General features: G+C 43.8%; 1 protein-coding gene and 1 pseudogene across 2 annotated transcripts in view; one reads left to right on the top strand and one right to left on the bottom strand.

The window, feature by feature from the left end:
• The window catches only part of LOC148034969 (tRNA dimethylallyltransferase 2-like), a 111,428-nt gene that overhangs the window by 36,623 nt on the left and 52,864 nt on the right, over positions 1-21,941 (bottom strand). For both annotated transcript variants that reach the window (XR_015691136.1, XM_087679883.1), the window contains exons 3-4: positions 5,772-5,851; positions 5,564-5,632 (exon numbers count right to left, since the gene is read on the bottom strand). Coding sequence is in view for 1 of the 2 variants with exons in the window: in XM_087679883.1 (XP_087536009.1) it covers positions 5,564-5,632; positions 5,772-5,851 (149 nt within the window). In the remaining variant the exon portion in view is untranslated. The remainder of the gene's footprint in view (positions 1-5,563; positions 5,633-5,771; positions 5,852-21,941) is intronic.
• LOC148034970 (uncharacterized) lies at positions 6,732-10,179 on the top strand (annotated as a pseudogene).

Here is a 21,941-nt window from a genome sequence, read left to right as displayed (position 1 = left end):
CAATCCATGGTAGCCTCAGGTAACTCTTTGGAAGAGCATTGGCTTTGATACCATGTGGAGATATGCTAGGGTTTGCAAAAGAAAACACCGAGTGTACGACCACGACTAAAACACGCAAAACTCAAACTCGAATGCAAAAATGCAAAACACAAAACACAAACACAAATAGAGAAGAAAAATGACTCTAAAGTAAATGAATAAATTATGTTAAGTGTAGGAAAGAGTGTACAAGATGCTCAAGGGCAAAGCTGTCCAACAACCGATGGCTCTCGTGGAAGAGGGCTAAGAAAGATGTCAATGCGTAGCATCCATCAAAGATAGAACCCGAGTGTTGTAGCCACCAGCCAGAGCTGAAATGAGGCTAAAAGTGCAAGGGCAATAGGCTGGAAACCAAAATACAACAGTCTCTAGGGCCAGAACTAGTAAACGCAGCAATGTAACCACTTGAATGTGATGGAAGTTGATCATCAGAGGTTGGACGGTAAATCTAATGTTTAATGGGCCTACACTGCACAAAACACCAACTATATGATGCTCAAGAAGAGCCATGACAGTAGGGAAGCAACAGTGGATAGAGCGTTGGGAGCTGTTGATGATGTGACAGTAGTTGCAATGAGCTGGACAGCCACTAGAGGAAGAGCTAATGGCTAAAACCTCCAAGACAAGGGATAGGCTGAATGGTGAGCAGCTTGTCTATTTATAGATGCAGAAGTATCCTCCCAAATTTAGGTTTTGCTTATGGGATACAAAAACTCTCTAGTATTGTGCACCATTTAATTAAACTTTTAGTAATTTACATGTTTTGGGGCGTTTTAAAGAGCTAACCAATTTGTAATACATTTACAAGGAATTAACTTGAAGATGAAGAAGAACAAGAACTTGACACTTCATTGCAAGATAAGAAATTACAACAATATACTTCTTGATACAAGATTGATACTGGTGTTTATAACCTGGCTAGATCCTCCATACAAGACAAGATCTTGATACAAGACTAGATCAAATACAAGGCAAGACGAGAACTAAAGATACATGGCTTGAACTAGAACTAGAGAGGTCGCAGGAGTCTCACAACCAGTGTTGGCAAGATTGAGGCCTTCTAGCCCAAGACCTCTATTTATACTCGAGCTAAGGAGGTTAAGGGGAATCTTCTTAATTATGGCATCATTAATGACATAAGCAATGACATAAACAATGATGACGTAAGCACTAATGGAAGCACTTTCCTAGAACCTTTCAAAGACTCTTCTAGAACCTTCTTAGAATCTTGACTCTTCTAGAAGTTTGTAGAAGATACTAGGTTTCTTGGTGGCCATGACATTACACCCTCCTTTAGTGATAAATACACAAGGAGCAATGTGGTTTCTTGGTAAGGCTCTTAGCTTCAATGAATGTCACTAACAAAACTCCTTTACTTTAGTAGGTGTTTGGCGAAGACAGGAGGCTAGTTCCCATGTTTGCTCACTAGCATCATAGCCCTTCCAATGAACAAGGTATTCAAGCCTTTCACGAGAGACTCTGGAATCAAGGATAGTCTCAATTTCATACTCTGGGTGACCATCAATTTCAATAGGTGGTGGTGGTTATAAGTTCCTCACCCTTATTGAGGATGTACAGCAGCTCCAAGAGTGAGACATGGAATACTAGTTGAATTCTCATGGATTGTGGTAACTAGAGACAATAAGTGACTAGATTCACTTGACCAATGATCTTGAATGGCCCCAAGTCTTTGATAATCCAGCTTCTAGGAAGGGCAAGAAGAACATAATTATTGCCATAAAAGCCGAACTCAATCTCTGATGTTGTGAGTTGGATGTTGCATTCGTTGTCGATTGGCATTGTCTATATCTTTTACGGGCTTGTTGAATATATCACTTTAACTCCTTATGGATCTTTAAAAAGTGTTCAACTAGTTCCATAGCTATTGGATTATTTACTAGGTGACTCATATAAATGTCCATTTTAGGGTGTCTTTCATAGTCGGCAAAGAATGGAGTTTGTCTAGTAGAGGTATGACTAGCATTATTGTAGACAAATTCAGCTAAGAAAAGCAAATCCACCTAATTATCTTGATGGTAATTGGTTGTACATTGGAGATATTGTTCCAAGACTTAATTTAGTCTCTTTGTTTGTCCATTACTTTGAGGGTGGTTAGTCAAAGAGAGGTTGGCTTCGACACCTAGGAGCTTGAGGAGACTTCTCTAAAAACTTGACACAAATTGTGGTCCTCGATCTAAAATAATGTTATCTGGTAACCCATGATAAAACTAGATATGTTCAAGGAAAAGTTAGGCCATGGCTTCGCCAGTAATTGTCTTGTGGGTGGGAAAAGAGTGCGCCATATTGATAAATCTATCAACCACCAAAAAGAATGGGATCATACGCCTTGGAGGAAACTAGATCAATAATGAAGTACATTGACAGAAATGACCAAGGGTGATTAGAAATAGTAGAGGGGTGGAGCAGCCCATGAGGTCAATGGCGAGGGACTTTGGCCAACTCTATTGCACATATGACACGTACATACAAATTCTTTGACTAATTTCCACATTTGAGGCCACCAATAGTATTGAGAGATGACCCCTATTATTTTATTGACCCCAACATGTCCTGGAATTGAAAGGTCATGCCTTGTTTGAAGTTTATATAACTACAACAATATGTATATGCAATACCCCTTGATAATAGAGAAGGCCTTCAACTTTCTAGAAGCCTTCAATACTCGTACACCCTTCTTGAATTTTAAGCTTGATATTGTAGGCAAAGTAATCCTTGGAAAGTTCTTTCTTGACTTATAGAAGAAAGGTCGAATCTTCTAGAGCTTTGCTTGTTATTATGCAAAGTTGGATTCGTCCTATTTTCACAAGAACAGAATCATGTTGGTCATGAATTGCAAATTCTTTTTTAAGTGCAAGATAGCAGCTTCAAGATAATGCATCTGATTTGCCTCGTTGGTTGCCAAGCACTGTAGAGCTTCATACTTGTAACTTCTTATTAGGACAACAATGACCATTATGCCTAGGTCCTTCATAATACAAAGTTGCTTTTCTTAACCTAACAATGCCTTGAATTGAGCTTAATCAATCTCCATAGGAAGCAACCATGCAAACAGACATTGGCCATTGTGGATGCGAAAAGTAGAGGCCTAATAGGTACATTTGTGCCTTGCAAAGAACATTCCCACACAGTTGGTACAACTGGGTGAGAAGTAAAGCTCTTGAAGAAAAAGAAAATCCATAGGCCCACCTACTTAGGTCCTATAGCCTCCTACAGTCTGTTGCACTAGAAGTAAGCCTATCAAGTCTACTCTATCCTCACTCTAGCTCACATTGCCCAAGGTCAAAATGCTCCAACCCTCCACTATCAAACAACCACTACTAGGAATCAGAAATGTAACCACTCTCAGTGACCTTTGTCGATACTAAAAGTAGAGGCCTAATAAGTGCATTCATGCCTTGCAAAGAACATTCCCACACTGTTGATACAATGAGAAGTGAAGCTCTTTAAGAAAAAAAAAATCCACCTACTTAGGTCCTATAGATCCCTATAGTTTGTTGTAATGCAAAACAAAGATGCAAAGGAGTGAGTAGCAAAAACAAACAAACACAATAATACAAAAGACCATAATCAAGCTATAAACTAAAAGCTAAGAATTAACACACTATAAATCATTGATTGTTACAAATTGTTAGTTGCATATGGAAAAACTAGGACAATAATATTTAGCCAAACTTGATGCTAGTCTGACCAGACAAAGGAAAGAACATCCCAAAAAGCACACTTAGAGAAGGGCTTTAAAATGTCCCTAATACAAAACTAGACACGCACATCTCAACACCAACTTGCAAAGCAACATAATGGGAAACAAGGATCTGAATGAATTAAGGAGCTGAAAACAAATGTACAACGGGTATATCTGACTCAATCTTGCATGCATGACCTCGTCCACCACAAGCTCTATGTCCACAATAGGATCCTCTCTAAGGCCCACCTGCCTCATCATCCATACATGATAGCAATCTCTATATGTGTGGCCTCTCCAACCACGCTAACCTCATGTGGAGGGTCCTCCAGTTGTTGTTGCTTGACTACCTTTCTCCTATTGTTGTTGGTTGTGTCCTCAACCACAGCCACTCAATGATGCAAGAGTCCCTTCATTCTTCAACAAGGGATCTACAATATGAAGTAGAATTCGGCAAGAGGTGAGCAGACATTGATGGCAATGTTGAAAGCATTAAGGAATCTTATATACATCACCTAGTGATCATTTGTGAAGGTCTTTGCCAAGAGTGCTATATACATCACCTATTCATTGTTTGCAAAGGTCTTTGCCAGCCTTCTTAAGCAGATTCACAAATCCTTAATCTTCTATGCTTGCTCAAACAGGTTAGGAATTCCAAGTTTGTACTGAATAAGTTGCTCTTCTAGCTAGTAATGGCACCATCACGACATAGCTAGCATTCACATAAGACCAACAAGATTGAGAAAACTTGTGTGAAGGAAATGAGGGCATCCATCAGCAATGTGGACTGACACTTGGCATCATCATCATTCTTCGAAATCAAGACCACTCCTTTGATCATGTCCCAAGTTGGTACATCCACTTGACCAACAATGCAGACTAACACTTCGCATCATCATCATTCTCTGAAATCAAGACCACTCCTTTATGTTCAAGAGCAATTTGATGTATCCCTTCCAAATCTCATAGTTATCACCAGTCCTTTTGATGTTGGGGATGAATGGGACCATCTCTAGCAGAGAAAACTACGGGAAGCAGTAAAAATATTAAAAAAATCTGGAAGAACAAACATCTGGGTGGCTGCAAGGACATCAAAAGGAGGGAGTTCTCAAGGAAATGAAGGGTTGGCACAGAAAAGAGGATACCTGAGGGAGAAAATGATGCAGTAGGAGAGACGAACTGCAAAAAGGCAAGTTCAGATGGCATCAGTTGCAGGCTGCTACAAAAATGCAGCAGTCCTCTGGCTTGGACAGCATGTAGCTGATCTCCAATGGGCTGGTGAGATCGGCAAAAACTGTGAACAGTTTTCTCATGAGAAACAGAGGTCCAGACTGCAATGCTCCCACAGACAGCAATTATCCACCTTCCAGGTAAGCTTCAGTGGCAAGGATAAGGTCTGTGCTAAAATATCATGCTGGAAACGAAGACAAGGAGTGGACAGCAGTGAAGAAGAATGAACAGATGAAACAGAAGAACAACACCACACTGCAGAATGAAAAGTGAGAATTAATGCACTACACAAAGTTGACACCAATAGAGAAGCTGCACATGGCACACTCGGACAACCTAAATGCTGGTCAAATCACACCAGGGAAAGAAACACTAAAAACATGGCCCAAAAGGGAGTTGGAAAAATCTCAACATGTTGAAAATGCAGGTTTAAATCATGGTAAGAATCATCACTCTTAATGCTAGAAAGGCAAAAGTAGCACAATCTTGTAACATGTCAACATCCAATAAAGTACTTCTACCTTTACCCACCCACACCCTAAAAACAAAAATTCCATAATGTAAAATAAGTACAAGTAATGAGTAGAATACTTGAATGTAATAATTTGTACCACCAACTAGTATAGGCAGCTTTTGGCGTTGCAGTATATCTTCAATGGCCTGCAGGCAGACAAAGATGCATCATAAAATCAGTTACCACAATGTAGAGGCTTTGGATCTCTTAAGCTGTAGATATCTAAGTGAATAAAGCACCACAAAAAGAAACAGGCTAATAAGGAACATCAAGGAAGAGGGTTACAATAACAGCAAGATCTCGAAATTGCTTGGCTGTAAACTCTTCATTTGGCTCAACAAAACCAAGAAGATGATGGGGTACACCTGAAAAGTACAAAGTTGTTACTAATCTACCTCACCTGGTCTCTCTCTTTTTTTTTAATCACAGACCAAGTATAGAAGAATAAAAAAGTCATGGCAAAGTCATTGAGGAGACCACCCGGTGCCAAGAAACTAGATCATCTCTGACCAAGATATCAGCATGCTGTCATTGGAGAAGTCCCTTCAGCTTCACAGCATGACATTGAATGCCCGAGGAGGCATAATAAATGAATGCATTTCGAGTGACCCAAAAAAAAGGAAAATGAGAGCACTCCATGTTCGGGTGACGGGGCTGAAGATGCATGAAAAAGTGGATGAGGACACCAAGGTGCTATACACGTTAATGAATATTGAGAAAGACACGCATGTCTCCGCTTGGAGAGTGGGCAAGAAAAGCACAGAAGGGGAGAGCTCAAAAGAGTGTGCACTCATTCTCCGCTTCCCCACCATGGAGGCTAGGAGAGACTTCCTAGTTCAACGTCGTACATTGAAGGGGACCCGTGTGTTTTTGGGTGACGATCTCACACCAATCCAACAAGCCCACATGAGGGAGTGCATGCCAAAAATTAAGGCAGCCAGGGAGGAGGGCAAACTCGCCTTCTACAGAGGAGGGAGAGTGGTAGTCATGGAGAGGCGCCACAAATGACGGTGTGAGACCTATGGGACCAGCCTTGCAGGGGCAGTTTGGAACTGTAATGGAGCCCTCCGATTGGATGTGGGAGCTTTTGAGGAGACATTCAGAGGGAGAGATATAGGGTTCTACTCACAGACACATCAGGGACCACATACTACACTTCCACGGGTGACAAGCTATAGGTGGGAGTCAGCTTGCAAGAAGGAGACACGCACAGACCACAGTAATCATGGGTCGGGAGGAGTGGCAATGTTATTCAGGGAGGAGCTACAGCAAATGATCCAAGTAGTCCGCAGAGATGAGCAGGCCAGATACATGTGGGTGAGAGTGTGTGGTGAGGAATGCACTTTGTATGTTGCCATATGCTATTTCCCCCCTATGACATCCCGATACGCCCCACCCAAGGGCCAATCACCATATGTGGCTTTGGATGAGGATATTTGGGAGTTCTCAAAGGAGGGAGAGGTTATCTTACTAGGAGACTTTAATGCCAGGACAGCCTCCCATCAAGTGTCTTTCTTTGATGCATCTGAGGAGATACTACAGGAGCAGGATGTGTCGGAGCTACAGCTGGAGAGGACATCTCAAGATATGGGGGAAGTATCGAATATGGGAGATACCTTGTGGAGATGGGCGAGGCACACAGGTTGGCCATTCTCAATGGCATGGCTAGATACCCCCTATCCGGCGCCTTCACATGTTATCCTCACTGACATGGTGCCAGCACAGTAGACTATGTTCTTGCCCCACCGATGCTGATATCTCACATCCAGGACCTCTCAGTATCCCCACGCCTTCTCGGAGTTCCAGTGGATCATGCCTACCTATCATTCACCATCGACCTCCAATTCACTGACACGCAGACCCATCATGCAACTCACCGACACCCGAGATACCTCTTTTCCAGAGAGAGAGAGGATATCTAAGACGGAGATCCTTAGATTGTTACATGATGTAGACCCCAACGTTCCATTACAGGAGCTGACTCAGTAGTTCAGTGAGGCCCTACACATCACTGCAGGTGTAGCCTTCCCACACTCGCAACCCACACAGAGAGCCTCCACCGGGGTGACACCTCGGAACAATTGGTGTGATGATGAGTGCCGTGAGACCAAAGCACGGCTACAGTGAGAGATAGCACTCGGGTCCACTACCCACAGACAGGCACAGATACTCTTTAGACGCCTCACACAGTGGAAGAAGAGAACATTCTTAGCCCAGCTGGAGCAAGACCTATATCAATTATTCTTGAGCCAAGACTCTAGAGAGGCTTGGAGGCTTTTCAGAGAGCATTGCCCGACCACACCTATTGCGTCCACCGTTGTATGGGAGGAGTATGCAACTAGTCTTTATAATGTGGAGGGTCAGCCACCTCTTCCTGACCCACTTGAGCCTTGTCCAGAGACCACCACTTTCTTTACAAAAAGTAGGGTCCAAGAGGCCATTGACAGACTTAGCAGAGGAAAGGCACAAGATCATGATGGATTAGTAGCCGAGCACTTGATCCATGCTAGAGATTTGATGGCAGGATTCCTAGCTTACATGTTTAACAGAGCCATGTGTGAAGGCCTACCAGAAAGCTAGAGCACGAACACTATTGTGCCTATCCTCAAGTCAAGGGACCCTACTCTACCCAGTAACTATCGGACTATCATGGTTGGGCATACATTGGCTAAGTTATATGCTTCCATCCTTGAGCATGAGTTAAGCAAGTGGGCAGAGATGTGGGTTCTTAGAGCACAGGGATAGATTGGCTTTAGGAGAGGCTTCTCCACATTGGATCACATCCTTACACTCACAGCAATCATTGAGGAGGGAAGGGCCCATGGCCGACGGACCTACTGCTACTTTGTGGACTTCCGCAAAGCCTTTAACATAGTACCAAGAGACAGGCAGGCTAATACATAGATTGCATGCCATGGGAGTACCAAAAGAGCTCAGTTGGGGTATTTTAGCACTGTATAAGAGAGTTATGGGCAAAGTCTGGACACCTGAGGGCCTTTCGGCATCTATTTACTCCTCCATTGGGGTGAAGCAGGGATGCCCCCTCTCTCCGACATTATTTGGCCTGTACATTGATGGGATTGCTAATTATATTTCACAGGAAGGAGATAGAGGAGTTCCACTAGCTAGCACTTGGATACCTCTCCTATTGCATGCAGATGACATTGTATTGATAGCTGAATCTCCAAAGGGTCTACAGAGACACTTGGATGCATTGCACTCCTATACTTTGGACAGTGGGCTTTCAGTGAACCTTGGTAAAACCAAGGTGATGGTATTTAATACTACACCACATTGGGTCAGGAGATCAACACCTAAATTCACATATGGATCTAAGGAGCTGGAGTATGTGGATTCTTATACATACCTGGGAGCTTATTCACAGAGCCCACCTTTTCTATGCAAGAGGCAGCAGACACTAGACTAACTCACGGATACACAGCGCTAGGTGGTTTGGAGAGGATGTGCTCACAGGTGCAATTCCAAGAACCCCGCACCAAGCTATGGCTCTTTGATATACTGGTCGCATCCACACTACTTTATGGAGTACAGATATGGGAGCCCAGTCTTGACCACCGTAGCAGATCAGGGCGCACTTATGACGGATGGAGGTCGATGGAGAAACCCCTAGTGTCCATGATATCCAAGATGATCAGATGTAAGGCCTCAGTGCCACATGAGATCATCAGAGCCGAGCTAGCAGCTACACCGATTGTGGTAGAAGCCCTCACCTAATCAGTCACATACATACATAGCCTATGGGACTTACCCAGACACAAATATGCACGGTTGGCCCTTGAGTCCTCCAAGCAGCTTGCCAGAGGGGGTGATTTTTCACGTTGGTATGCACAGATGTCACCTTGGTTTGAGCTGCATGGCTTTAGCATGGACAAGTTATCCCCCTTCCAATACTCCCTTGATGCACCATCTCTTGATCTGAGCAATTTAGAGATTCGCAAGATCATCAAGATGGATCTTACCCAATTGGATATCAAGCGGACATGGTTGATGCTAGGGCAGGAGCTAGGGACAAAGACAGCTTTCTACCGCGAGCATTTCCTTCATACTACAGATGATGGATTTATTGTTCGCCCGAGATACATGGACACCCACCTTTCCCATGGGATTAGATGTACCATTGGCCAGTTGCGCACCTCCTCACATCAGTTAGAGATTGAGACAGGCAGATATAGATCCATCCCACCAGAGAAGCGCACAGATATGCCAATTAGAGCTAGAGACTGAGGAGCATTATATCTGCCGCTGCCCAGCGTATTATGAGGTCCATGGTCGTTCCCACTGTCTCTTTAGAGACGGATTTGGACCACTATCCAAAGTCATGGATTTTACTGATCAGCAATGCCTTAGCCTCTTTCTTCTTGAGATACAACGGCTTCGTGACATGCGCCTCAGGAGTACAGCTGCTCCAGGACACCAAGGCCCTTCACAGAGGCAACTCACGGACTTCTTTGCAAAGGAGACTCAGAAGACTTCAATACAGTTACAGCCATAGTCCACACGAGAGCCTCTCTCACCACCATAGTCCACACATAGAGGAGTACTGATTGATCGAGCCGTCCAGCTTAGTCGATCCAGACGTCCTAGGCCTCGACACAGAGACCGACGACACCTTCATAGGCGGATACAGGGGATTATTGCTCGGGCTAGAGCTAGGCCCTCCATACCCACATGAGATTGTACCATTTGGAGCTCATTGTCACTAGATAGAGCTCTATGTTTTACACATAGCCATAGTTAGTTTCCTTTCTTATTTTGCTTTGTGCTACATATTTTGCCCAAACAGTTGTACCATCATACGCATGATTGTAACTCATGGTCTCATAGGTCATTTTGGCCTTTTGTAAACGTTAATATATCATCTCTCTCTCTCCGCCTCAAGAAGTTCAAATTAATGTATCGAAATATTTACATCAAGCTTTCAAGCCAACCAAGCCGAATGGCAACCACACACATGAAGCCAAAAGGTTATCAGAACAATATTCTACAGGAACAAAAACTCTCTAAATGGCCATCAGCATCATTCCACAGAAACAAAGGTAGGGGATCATCAAGAGGGCACAACAGAGGTGGAGCAAACAATATCCATGCACAGAGCAGCAAGATCTCCAATTATGAGGCCGGCTGAAATCATAGGAGAAATCTGCCATAAAATCAAGCCTTGCACTCGTCCCACATGGCTACAGATACCCAAGGCTGAATCAAAGATAAAAGTATTGTGAATCTGCCAAATGTACTAAAGACTAGTCCATCATATGAAGTGAAAGAGGCAAGGATGATGAGACTGCAACCTAAACGTGCTTGGCAACCAAGGAAGAAATGAAAAGATGAACACGATTCAATCTGCCCTTGAGCTCGATACATGAGAATGAGGTCATATTAAGCTCGTGAAGTCTTGTACGGTCTATGGACTCCATGGTAGTCCTAAGTCTCTCCAACCATATCAGATGGAGGAGCCAACTCTGAAGGCCACTTCATCAGGTGTCTCAATGAGCTAGGCTCAAGAGCATCATGATGATGTGGTGAAGATATGTTCAAAGTCATCTTACTCTTGTCAGAAGTGGAGCAGCGGTGGAAGCATAAACATGTGCTGAAATAAACTGCTGAAACACAAGACAAAAAGAGAAAAGAAAAGAACACGATACAGATGAGAACTCAGATGTATGCACGGGAAATGGAATCCATATATCTGAACACGAGACAGTCGCATACAACAGTGAGTCACTGGCTGCGTGGGCACTGGCACTGGCAATGGCTCTAGCTCCTCTCTCCACAGAGTCTGCAGATGGTGAAGATGATACTGACTGAGGAGGAGCACTGAGTATAAATAGGCTAAAAAAGTGGGGAGCAATAATGCTGGTCGGACAGCATTTAATGCTGGCCGACTGGTGCATAAAATGCCCCAATGGCATAAAATGCCACACCAGAAAAATACCTAAAATACCTAATAAAAATGCCCAGCCCAGATCAAGCTCAGACTCACACATGAGCTGACAAATACTCTGCTAACAACTCTCATGTTATTCTTGCTTCTTGCAAAGGGCTTTCAGATCAAGACCGAAGTTTCGTGGAAGAGAACCTTGCTCTGATACCATGTGAAGTAATACACTAACGTAAAAGCATAAATTAAAGTGAACAACAAAGCACAAACTTAGAAGAACATAATTAGGATTAAGGTAACTCAAAGACAATGAACACAGAGAATCTGAATGAATGAATGAATATTGAGTATATAAAGGGGAGTGGAAGTGCCTAGGTGGTGTGCACAGCGAGAATGGAGTGTGTTCAGCAATAGAGAGTGCAGAGAAAGTGGAGACTTGAGTTGGGTGTGTACCAGTGTGGTACACACAAAGAATAAAAAGAACGTATTTATACTTAGGATACAGTACACTCACACCCGCAAGGGTGCGGTCGCATGTACAAGAAAAGGTCTTGAGCGAACCTTAACCAACTCCCACTAATCAAATGCAATGCTCTGTTGAGCCTTTACAAGACTCTTAGTGAGAACATCTGTAGGGTTATCTTCTGTTTTGATATTAGTCAATGTGACTAGACCATCATCCAAAACCTATCTGATAAAGTGATACCGCATATCTATATGTTTGGTACGTGCATGAAACATAGCATTCTTAGCCAGGCATATAGCACTCTAGCTATCACATCCAAGTACAAGTGTTTTGGTGGGCAGCCCAAAATCCTTCACCAAATGACCAAACCAAATAGCTTCTTTCGAAGCTTCAATGGCTGAAAAACATTCAGCCTCAGTGGTAGAAAGGGCTACTATATTTTGCAATCTAGAGCACCAAGAAATTGCCCCATAGTCAAAGTAAATATGTACCCGCTAGTAGACTTGCGAGTATCCAAGTCACTTGCTATGTCTACATCACAATATTCCTGTAGATCTAACGTACCCTTTCCATAACAAATACATTTTCTTTGTGTGCCCTTTCTTGTGCTAAGAATTTCTCTTACCCACTTAAACAGCCCCAAACATGCTTATTTTAGGCTTATTTTAGCCAAAACCCTAAAACGGGGAGTAGATTGAGAGAGTTAAGTGGGAGAGGATCTAGAACCCTAATTTTCTATAAATTGGCAGCCAGCCCTCCACTCTTCCCCCAATCTCGTTTTTGCAGGTTTCAGGTGTTATCAGCTTGCTGCCCACACCCTGTTCGCGGAGGATATCTCAGCCCTTGCTGTCCATCACTACTCCCTACAGTCTGGCGCCTATTTCCAGCCCTCCAAACACTAATTGCTGCCGTTTCTTCCTGGCGATTGACTGCTGATCATCTGCACTGCTGTCGTACAGCCTGCCACGTCAGCAAACTGCTGCATTTGCAGGCCCCAGCTGCCACCTTGACAGTTTTCTCTCTCCTACTGCAGTCGCTGCAGTTTTTCTCTCTCTTGCAGGCTGTCCTGCCTACATTTTTAGTTTTTCTCTCTCCTCACTGTTGTCTACATCAGATCCAGCTTCTCAGTCCTGCGTTTGCTGGTGTTCGACATCCGCAGGCTGCCTTGCTGCGATTCGGAATCCGTTCAGAGTACGACACACTCTCCAGCTCATTACCCCTACCCTGATCCTTGAGATACAAGAGTTCGAGGTTCAGTATTCATTCACTGCATAGTGTGTTTGCTACATGAGCATTGTATTATTAGTACTCGTATCATTTCATTTATTAACTGTGTTCATTGTCTCTGAGTTACCCTAACCCTAACCCTAACTGTGTTCTTTTATCAGTCTGTGCTTTGTCGTACAGTTTTTGTTTTTTGCTTCTGTGTTAGGGTATTTTCATTACATGGTATCAGAGCTTGGTACTCTCTGAGAAACCTAGGCCTTTGATCTGAGAGCTCTTCGCAAGTAGCAAGAACAACAGTAGGTTCAAATGACTTCGAACAAATCAACACCGATTCTGTCTCAAGGACAGCCTATGGCGAGAACCGAGTGAGAGTGGGTCAATTAGCTTGCTCCACAAAGTTCCGACATGGTGAAAGACACATTTGAGTACATGGAAGAAAAGATAGGCAAGCTGACCTCTGAAGAATATAAATTGATCATAGCCTATCGACAAAAGAAGATTGAGGAGCTTGACCGAAGGATTGCCCTTCAAGAAAAGCTTTTGAATGAAGGTATGCATTATTTTCACTCTTCAGATGTTGCACATAAGTCTGATGATATTGCAGGGCCGTCGAGACCTCCATCAGGGATGGGTCCCCCCTCTTGGAGAGCAAGATCTAGAGTATTTTTCACTTTTTCAGACTCTTCCATCCTCTCCAATGCAAAGTACTTTTGATTGGTCTTTTGTGTCTTCTTTTACCTCTTCTATTTTGCAATATACTGGTAGAGATCATGTGGAAGAAAGAATCATGTCTGTTGACTACGGAAAATGTCCTCTTGAGACCAATTCTTGTAGGTTAACACACGTCGCAAGGATTATAAGAACAAGTCAAGTACCTCTTCTTCTGCCCTTCCTTCTTTTCTGTCTACTTCACATAATCAGAATGAATTTGGTGTTCCTTTCACTTCATTACATGGTGCATCATCATCTTCACAGTTTCATTTTCAGTCTTTAAATGATAAAAATGAACAAATAGAATCTGCACCTCATTCACCTCACTTTCAAAACCCACCCATCCCACCACATTCTTCCGCTGCTTCACCACTTCCATTTATACCATTTACATTTCCATTTCAAACACCTCATGTCGCACCGCACATCACACTGGGGGGTTATGGAAACATACGCACATCCTTTAGAACCTCATCCTTCCCTCAGCCGGGTGGTGTTCCACCTACCTCATACACACTTTCGGGATCATTGCAGCTTGGGTATCCCACTCAATCTCTCCCGAGTGTGGATCAGTTGCCTCCACAGTTTACCTCCATGGCATTACCTAGTGGACCTTCTGGTCATCCTGCTGTGTCCCAGCCTCACTTTGCACAAGGCTACCGTGTCCCAGTGTCTCCACCTACACCGGCACCTTATGGAAACATTCATGTTCCAATGCCTCCATATCAATCGGCACCATTGGACACTCACAGCCTCCTTTTGCCTATCCACCTCTTTCCCCTCCCTCTTTCTCTTATCAAACACACCCACCTCCATCATCTTTCCCACCATCGTCTTACACCACCTACCCGAAACCTCATGATTCTAGCTCATCTTCAGCCAATAATGCATTTAATGACAAGACTCGTTTTAATGGGTCAAACTTTACTAATTGATCGAATTTGATGAGACATGTCCTTGACTCACAGAACCTATGGGATCTTGTGCAAGGGTTGGAACCCAAACCCGATCCCGCATTTATTCCATACGAAGTCGTCCACTCATGGAAGGCTAGGAATGCCTCCGCTATTGTCGAGCTGAAGCAGGGCTTATTGCTTGAGTTTCATTCTCAGCTTCAGCATTTTGACTTAGCGTCAAAGCGATGGGCACACTTGACTGACCGCTATCCGGCTCGGGATAGGACCCGTCATATTAATCTTGACCATGAGCTTCAACTTTTCAAAATCACTGACCGGGATGACTTGAAAGTCAAGTTGGCTGAGTATCGGTATCTCCTCGCTGAATTCTCCACTACCGGGACTCCCAAGTCCTCTGACGATCAGGTAACATTGTTCCTCAATTAACTCCCCAAGAAATACTTCAATTTTGTGGAAGGAATAGTTTCAAAGCCTACCATACCTACATTCAATGAATTTGAGTGTCAGTTGTTGCATTACGCACAGTTGTTCAATCAATTTCATATGAATTCCTCTTCATAGGGGGCTCTTCTTGCTCATTCTCAGAAAGGGCAACAAGGGAAGGGCAGACCAAACCAAACCTCCACTCAAAATCAAAATCAAACTCAAAAGCTAAATCAATCTAGGGATTCTCAAGGAAACTCCCAGTCACAACTTAAACTAGGGTGGCAGAATGTACCTAAAAAGAATAGGTATTATCAACATTGTCAAAAGGCTGGCCATTTTGACAACAAGTGTCGATCAAAGACACGAGGCACAACACCAAAACCTGAGACTCAGACCCCCGCCCCTCAGTCGGGCAACCCCCAGCAGGGGAGGCAAGGTGATGGCAAGGGGCAGTTTAAAGATCAGACTCACACTGCCACCACACAGCCATCTCAATCGACAACGTTCTCAACTCCAGAGGGCTTGTCTGACTAGTCTGCAAAGGTCCACATCGTCTCCCTAGAGACATCCGATGCGAGTCTCATCCGCATCTGTGAGTTGCCTCCTGATGAGGTTACTCCAGAGGCCCACTCGTCACAGCCGAGCACTACAGCTCCAGTTTGGATTGTGGACAGTGGAGCTACACATCACACGACTCCTATAGAGGACATTTCCCGTACTCGACCCCCTGCAGTCGGGCGGATCCGTGTAGGAAACAACTCCTCGATCAAGATTCACGCTTAAGGTTGCGTCAGTTTTGCCACTGACAAGGGTCCGGATCTGGCTTCGCTGAACAATGTATATCATGTCCCTCAGCTTGGGCTGAACTTGTTATCTGTTCAGCAGCTTTGCCGGTTGGGGCGAGCAGTTTTCTTAACAGCAACCACAGTCGAGGTCCTTGACTCTCAGACTGGTTTAGTGATTGCTCACGGTGAGGAACAGCCTAATGGCCTATACCACATGACTCACTTTCTCACCGAGCCGACTGCCGAGGGCTCCATGTTCCATAGCTTCCAAGCCTTAGCCACATCTCCGGAGCCTATGCACGATGAGCGTCTTTGGTATTTTCGCTTAGGGCATCTTGGTTATGACTCGCTTTATGAGTTGTCACGCCATGAGCTAGTTGAGGGCCTTCCACGCCTGAAGCTAGCTCGAGATGTCTGTAAAGCCTATCAGCTTGGGAAGCAGTACCGTACCCCATTTCCTCAGCAGTCTACACATAGAGCTGAGGAGTCTCTTAGATTGATTCACGTTGATCTTTGCGGACCGACATCCACTGCCGCTTAAAACAGTGCGTTGTACTTCTTTTTGATAGTGGATGATCATTCTCGATACATGTGGGTGTACTTTCTCAAGCATAAGTCAGATGATTTCACATATTTTTCTGCTTGGGTGCTGCAGGTTCATAACCAAACTGGTCGTCGTGTCGAGTGTATGAGGAGTGATAGCGGTGGCGAGTTTATCTCCCACGAGTTTTCCGAGTTTCTACAGAAGCATGGCATTTCTTGCCAGCTCATCTCTATCAACTCCCCCTCTCAGAATGGAGTCGTAGAGCGTATGAACCGCACAGTCATGGAAATGGCACGCTCTATGCTGTTCGCAGCAGAGCTTCCTGAGCGCCTTTGGGTCGAGGCTGTTAACACTTCGGTGTACATCCTCAACCAATGCCCCACTACGGCTCTTCCTCAAAAGACCCCGTATGAGGCGTTTTTTGGCTCTCGGCCTGTTATTTCCCACTTCAGAGTCTTCGAGTGTCATGCATACACACACCCGCCTGAAGACAATATAGGTAAGCTTACCACTTCGGATCAGACACAGCCAGTGGCCACCCCTTTTGATCCTACTACCCACTTGTCAAAGGATACCCTAGGACAGCCCTTCGATACACACACCTATCGTTCTGTTGTAGGAAAACTTCTTTGGTTAATTCACAGTAGGCCAAATTTAGCTTACTCAGTTAGCATACTCAGTCAGTATTTCACAGCACCTAGGGTGTCACATTGGATTGCATGTCTTCGTATGTTGCGTTATTTGCCGTGTACTTTTTCTTATGGCTTGACATATGGTTCTAGTCTATATTTGCAAGGGTACACTGATTCTGATTGGGCAGGAGATCATGACACCCAACGTTCCCATGGAGGCTACCTCTTTACCTTGGGCAGGGCTCCCATTTCTTGGTCCAGCCGTAAGCAAGAGACGGTGGCAGCTTCCACGGCCGAGGCTGAGTCCCGGGCTCTCTTCGATGGCACCACCGAGGCCATCTATCTGAGGAGTTTACTGCCGGCACTTCATTTTCCATGTGACTCTCCCACAGTTGTCTACTGCGACAACCAAAGAGCCATTGCCCTTGCGGGCAATCCGATCATCACACCATAGACACGGCATGTGGAAGTCCACTTTCACTTTTCCAGAGTGCAAGTTGAGCTAGACACTATTCGCATAGAGTTTGTGCCTTCATCAGATAATTTTGCAGATATCTTGACCAAAGCAATCAACCGGCCGGTTCTTCAGGACCTGGTACCCAGGATCGGCTTGGGTACACCCTCCCCTACTTCTTCAGCTTGACAGGGAGAGGGTGCTTCTCTCTTGCTTTTCCTTCCAGTTTGAGAGGGAGCGGCTTCTACTCTTGATTGTGACAGTGATGATACTTACAGTTTTTAGACATTACATTCACTTATTCTTTTATATTGTATTATGAGCATTTGTAACTTCATCTGCACTGTCAAGATGACCTGATTGTAAAAGGGCACTTGGACAAGTGAACAATTCCTCTGCAAGGGTACAATCCCAGTGGCACCGTTGCATAGCATATTGCATGAGCATGACCTCTTCCATCTCCCTTTGCATTACCCCATGCATTAGCATTCTATTCATGTAAACATGCATATGTGCGCATTTATCCCTTTTCCGTCTTTTGGAGTGGTCGACTCTAGGATCCCCCATATTCCTAGCATACACATGGCAGTACTCCTAACAGCAGTTTCCCTACCCTTGCTTGCTTGTTTTGCTAAGCCCACAATCCTATTTTTTGCCTTTCCACATATTCACCACACGATTGGCACATACACACACTTGTTCTTATCCTTAGGTACTTATCCTAGTCAGTGTGAGGGATTGGTCTGCTAGTTTTGTGCTTGACTTGGGTTTAAAACTCTCTTTAACTTTTCCTATCTGTCACTTAATCGGCCGCTGCCTCTATATTACTTATGTATTTTCAAAACATTTCAAAAAAAAAAATCCATTGATTCCATCCGCCTTTGTAGGACTTGATAGGCCCTTGGGCAGCCACCGAGCACCCTTGGTCCGATGCCCTGGCCTCTCTGGGATGATCACTTGGGCTCCCTTGGTAAGATAACCATCCCCTCTATAGTCTTGGTAGGCCACTGGGCAGTCTACGTGCACCCTTTGTCTGATGCACTAGCTGCTTTGGGGTGAAACGCCTTGGGGTAAATCAAAATTTAGGCTAGTCTACTTTTCTCGCCCTATTTTGAGCCTGAGAGGGGGTGTTGTGCTAAGAATTTCTCTTAGCCACTTAAATAGTCCCAAAACATGCTTATTTTAGGCTTATTTTAGCCAAAACCCTAAAAAGGGGATCGGATCGAGAGAGTTAAGTGGGAGAGGATCTAGAACCCTAATTTTCTATAAATTGGCAGCCAGTCCTCCACTCTTCCCCCAATCTCGTTTATGCAAGTTTCAGGTGTTATGAGCTTGCTGCCCACACCCCGTTCGTGAAGGACATCTCAGCCCTTGCTATCCATCACTGTTCCCTACAGTCTAGCGCATGTTTCCAGCCCTCCACACGCTAATTGTTGTTGTTTCTGCCTGCCGACTGATTGTTGATCATCTGCACTGCTATCGTACAGCCTACTACGTCAGCAAACTGCTGCGTTTGCAGGCCCTAGCTGCCGCCCTGACAGTTTTCTCTCTCTCTTGTTGCAGTCGCTACAGTTTTTCTCTCTCTTGCAAGCTGTCCTACCTACGTTTTTAGTTTTTCTCTCTCCTCACTGCTATCTGCATCAGATCCAGCTTCTCACTGCTGCATTTGCTGGTGTTCGACTTCCGCAGTCTGCCTTGCTGCGATTCGGGATCCGTTCAGAGTACGACACTCTCTCCAGCTCATTACCCCTACCCTGATCCTTGAGATACAGGAGTTCGAGGTTCAGTATTCATTCACTGCATAGTGTGTTTGCTGCATGAGCATTGTATTATTAGTAGTCATATCATTTCATTTATTAATTGTGTTCATTGTCTCTAAGTTACCCTAACCCTAACTGTGTTCTTTTATCAGTCTGTGCTTTGTCGTACGGTTTTTGTTTATGCTCCTGTGTTAGGGTATTTTCTTTACACCCTTAAGGTACCAGAAGATGCATTTCATTGCCTCCCAATGTGCTTTGCCACGATTTGACATAAACCTGCTCACAACTCCCACTGCATGAGCAATGTCAAGTCTAATGGCAACCACAGCATACATGAGTGACCGACGAGCTGAAGCATAAGGAATACCCCTCATAGAGCTAGCTACCTTATCATCTTTTGAGCAATCTGCTTTGCTAAGCTTAAGGTATGGTGGTAATGGAACACCAAGTGGCTTAACATCCGCCATAGAAAAACGATCAAGTACTTTGCTAATGTACTTTTCTTGTAAGACACATAACACACATGCCCAAAATGTGTTTAGCTACACCCAAGTCCTTCATGGAAAAAGCTGAATTCAGTTGTCTTTTTAATGCATTAACCTTGCTCTTATGCTTACTAGCAATAAGCATATCATCCACATAAAGCACAAGAATAATAAGGCTTCCATCATCTATCTTCTTTGTATACAAGCAATGATCTGCATTGCTTCTTTTAAACCCATGTAAGAGCATGAAGACATCAAATTTCTTATACCACTGTCTAGGAGCCTGTTTTAAACCATACAAGCTTCTCTTAAGCCTACACACCAAATATTCTTTTCCTGGCATAACAAAGCCCTCTACTTGTTTCATGTAAACCTCTTCTTCTAAATCACCATGCAGGAATGCAATTCTAACATCCATCTGATCAAGCTCAAGATCCATAGATACTACAATAGCAAACAATACCTGAAGAGTAGTCATTTTGACAACAATTGAAAAAACTTCCTAAAAGTCAATCCCCTCTTTCTGTGTATAACTCTTAGTCACAAGCATGGCTTTGTATTTGGATTTGTCATCCACACACTTGATTTTATAGACCCATTTGTTAGGAATAACTTTCCTATCTTTGGGCAATGGAACAAAATCCCAAGTATCATTCTGATACAATGACTTCATTTCTTCCTGCATTGTTAGCTCCCCTATTTATATGTGAGAGACTCACCCTCATCTATGAGTAAAATGTAGTCCAAAGAGGGATCAAACCTCTATATAGGTCTCCTGACACGTGTAGACCTTCTCACCCAACGATCTGTATTATCAGGCAATGGATTTATGGCCAAAGGAATGTCAATGACGTCATTATTTGGCTGCTGAACTACATTTTCAGGTTGCTGTAATACATTTTCAAGCTGCTGTAATTCATTTTCAGCATGCTGATTTTGTTGCCAAAGCTGATTTTCAGCATCCCTTTGCTGCCCATTTTCATCTGGCTCAATAATGACATGTTGATTATTCAAATCAGCATCAAATGGAGCTGAATTTTCTATGGCTGATAGCAGTGGTATCTCGTGCCATGCTCAATGAAAAAGACTTGCCAGATTTTTATTGGGCTGAAGCAGTTGCTACAGCAGTCTATATAATGAACAGGACTCCCACTACAGCAATACATGGGATGACTCCAGAGGAGAGGTATACTGGTAGGAAACCAGATATTTCTCATTTGAAAATTTTTGGTTGCATTGCCTATGTACATGTGCTAGATGAGTTGAGATCCAAGTTGGATCCAAAAGCTAAGAAGTGCATCTTTATTGGTTACTCTCTGCAGCAAAAAGGGTATAGATGCTATAACCCTTCTACTCGTAAGTTTACAGTGAGCAGAGATGTTGTCAAGTGGCTAATCATGCTGAAATTTCAGTTTCTTTTTGTCTAAATCACTAGATGTGGCATTTTTCAATAACTTTGATTCATTAAGCACCACATCCCGGCTGCGTAGCACTTTACGCCCTTTTGGCTCATGTGTCCAAGACGCTTGTGTCATAGCTCCATGTGTGACTGCACTTCTGCAACTGCAACAAACGTTCCAAGAGGTGCCTTGCAATGAAGATGATATAGAGTTCTCTTTTTACCGCCTCTAGTGACAAGCATGGATTCTTTCTGTATCTTCCGCATTCCACCACCAAAGGTAGTGAAAATAACCCCTGTTGTCTAGCTGCCCAACAGAAAGCAAGCTCTTCTTAATGCCAAGTACATACCTAACATCATGAAAATCAATTCCTGGCCATTTTCAAGAGCCAAGTGTATGGTGCCCACTCCTTCAATATCACATGCATGGTTATTCCCTAGGTAAACTATCCTAAGGTTACCTACTCCATAAGAAGAAAAACACTCCAAAGATGGAGTTACATGAAATGAAGCACCATTGTCAACAATCCACGATTGTGACAAACCATCATGAGCAGACAAAAAGGCATCTATCACATCCTTTTAGTGATATACGTATCTTCCATTGTCATAGCATGTGGATCCAAAGATGCAACCAACAAATTGGCATCTCTATTTTCTTCTCTTTCCTCAATGAAAACATTAGATACCACATTTGCCTTCTCTGTTTCTTTAGGGGTAGAGCTGCCATCCTTCTCATTCTTTTTGCCT

Source organism: Lygodium microphyllum, chromosome 6 (assembly GCF_053477565.2).
Source record: "Lygodium microphyllum isolate KBCC chromosome 6, Lygodium_microphyllum_v1.1.10, whole genome shotgun sequence".
NCBI lineage: Eukaryota > Viridiplantae > Streptophyta > Polypodiopsida > Schizaeales > Lygodiaceae > Lygodium > Lygodium microphyllum.
The sequence above is the reverse complement of the archived record's forward strand: the minus strand, read 5'-3'. Positions and strand labels throughout refer to the sequence as shown.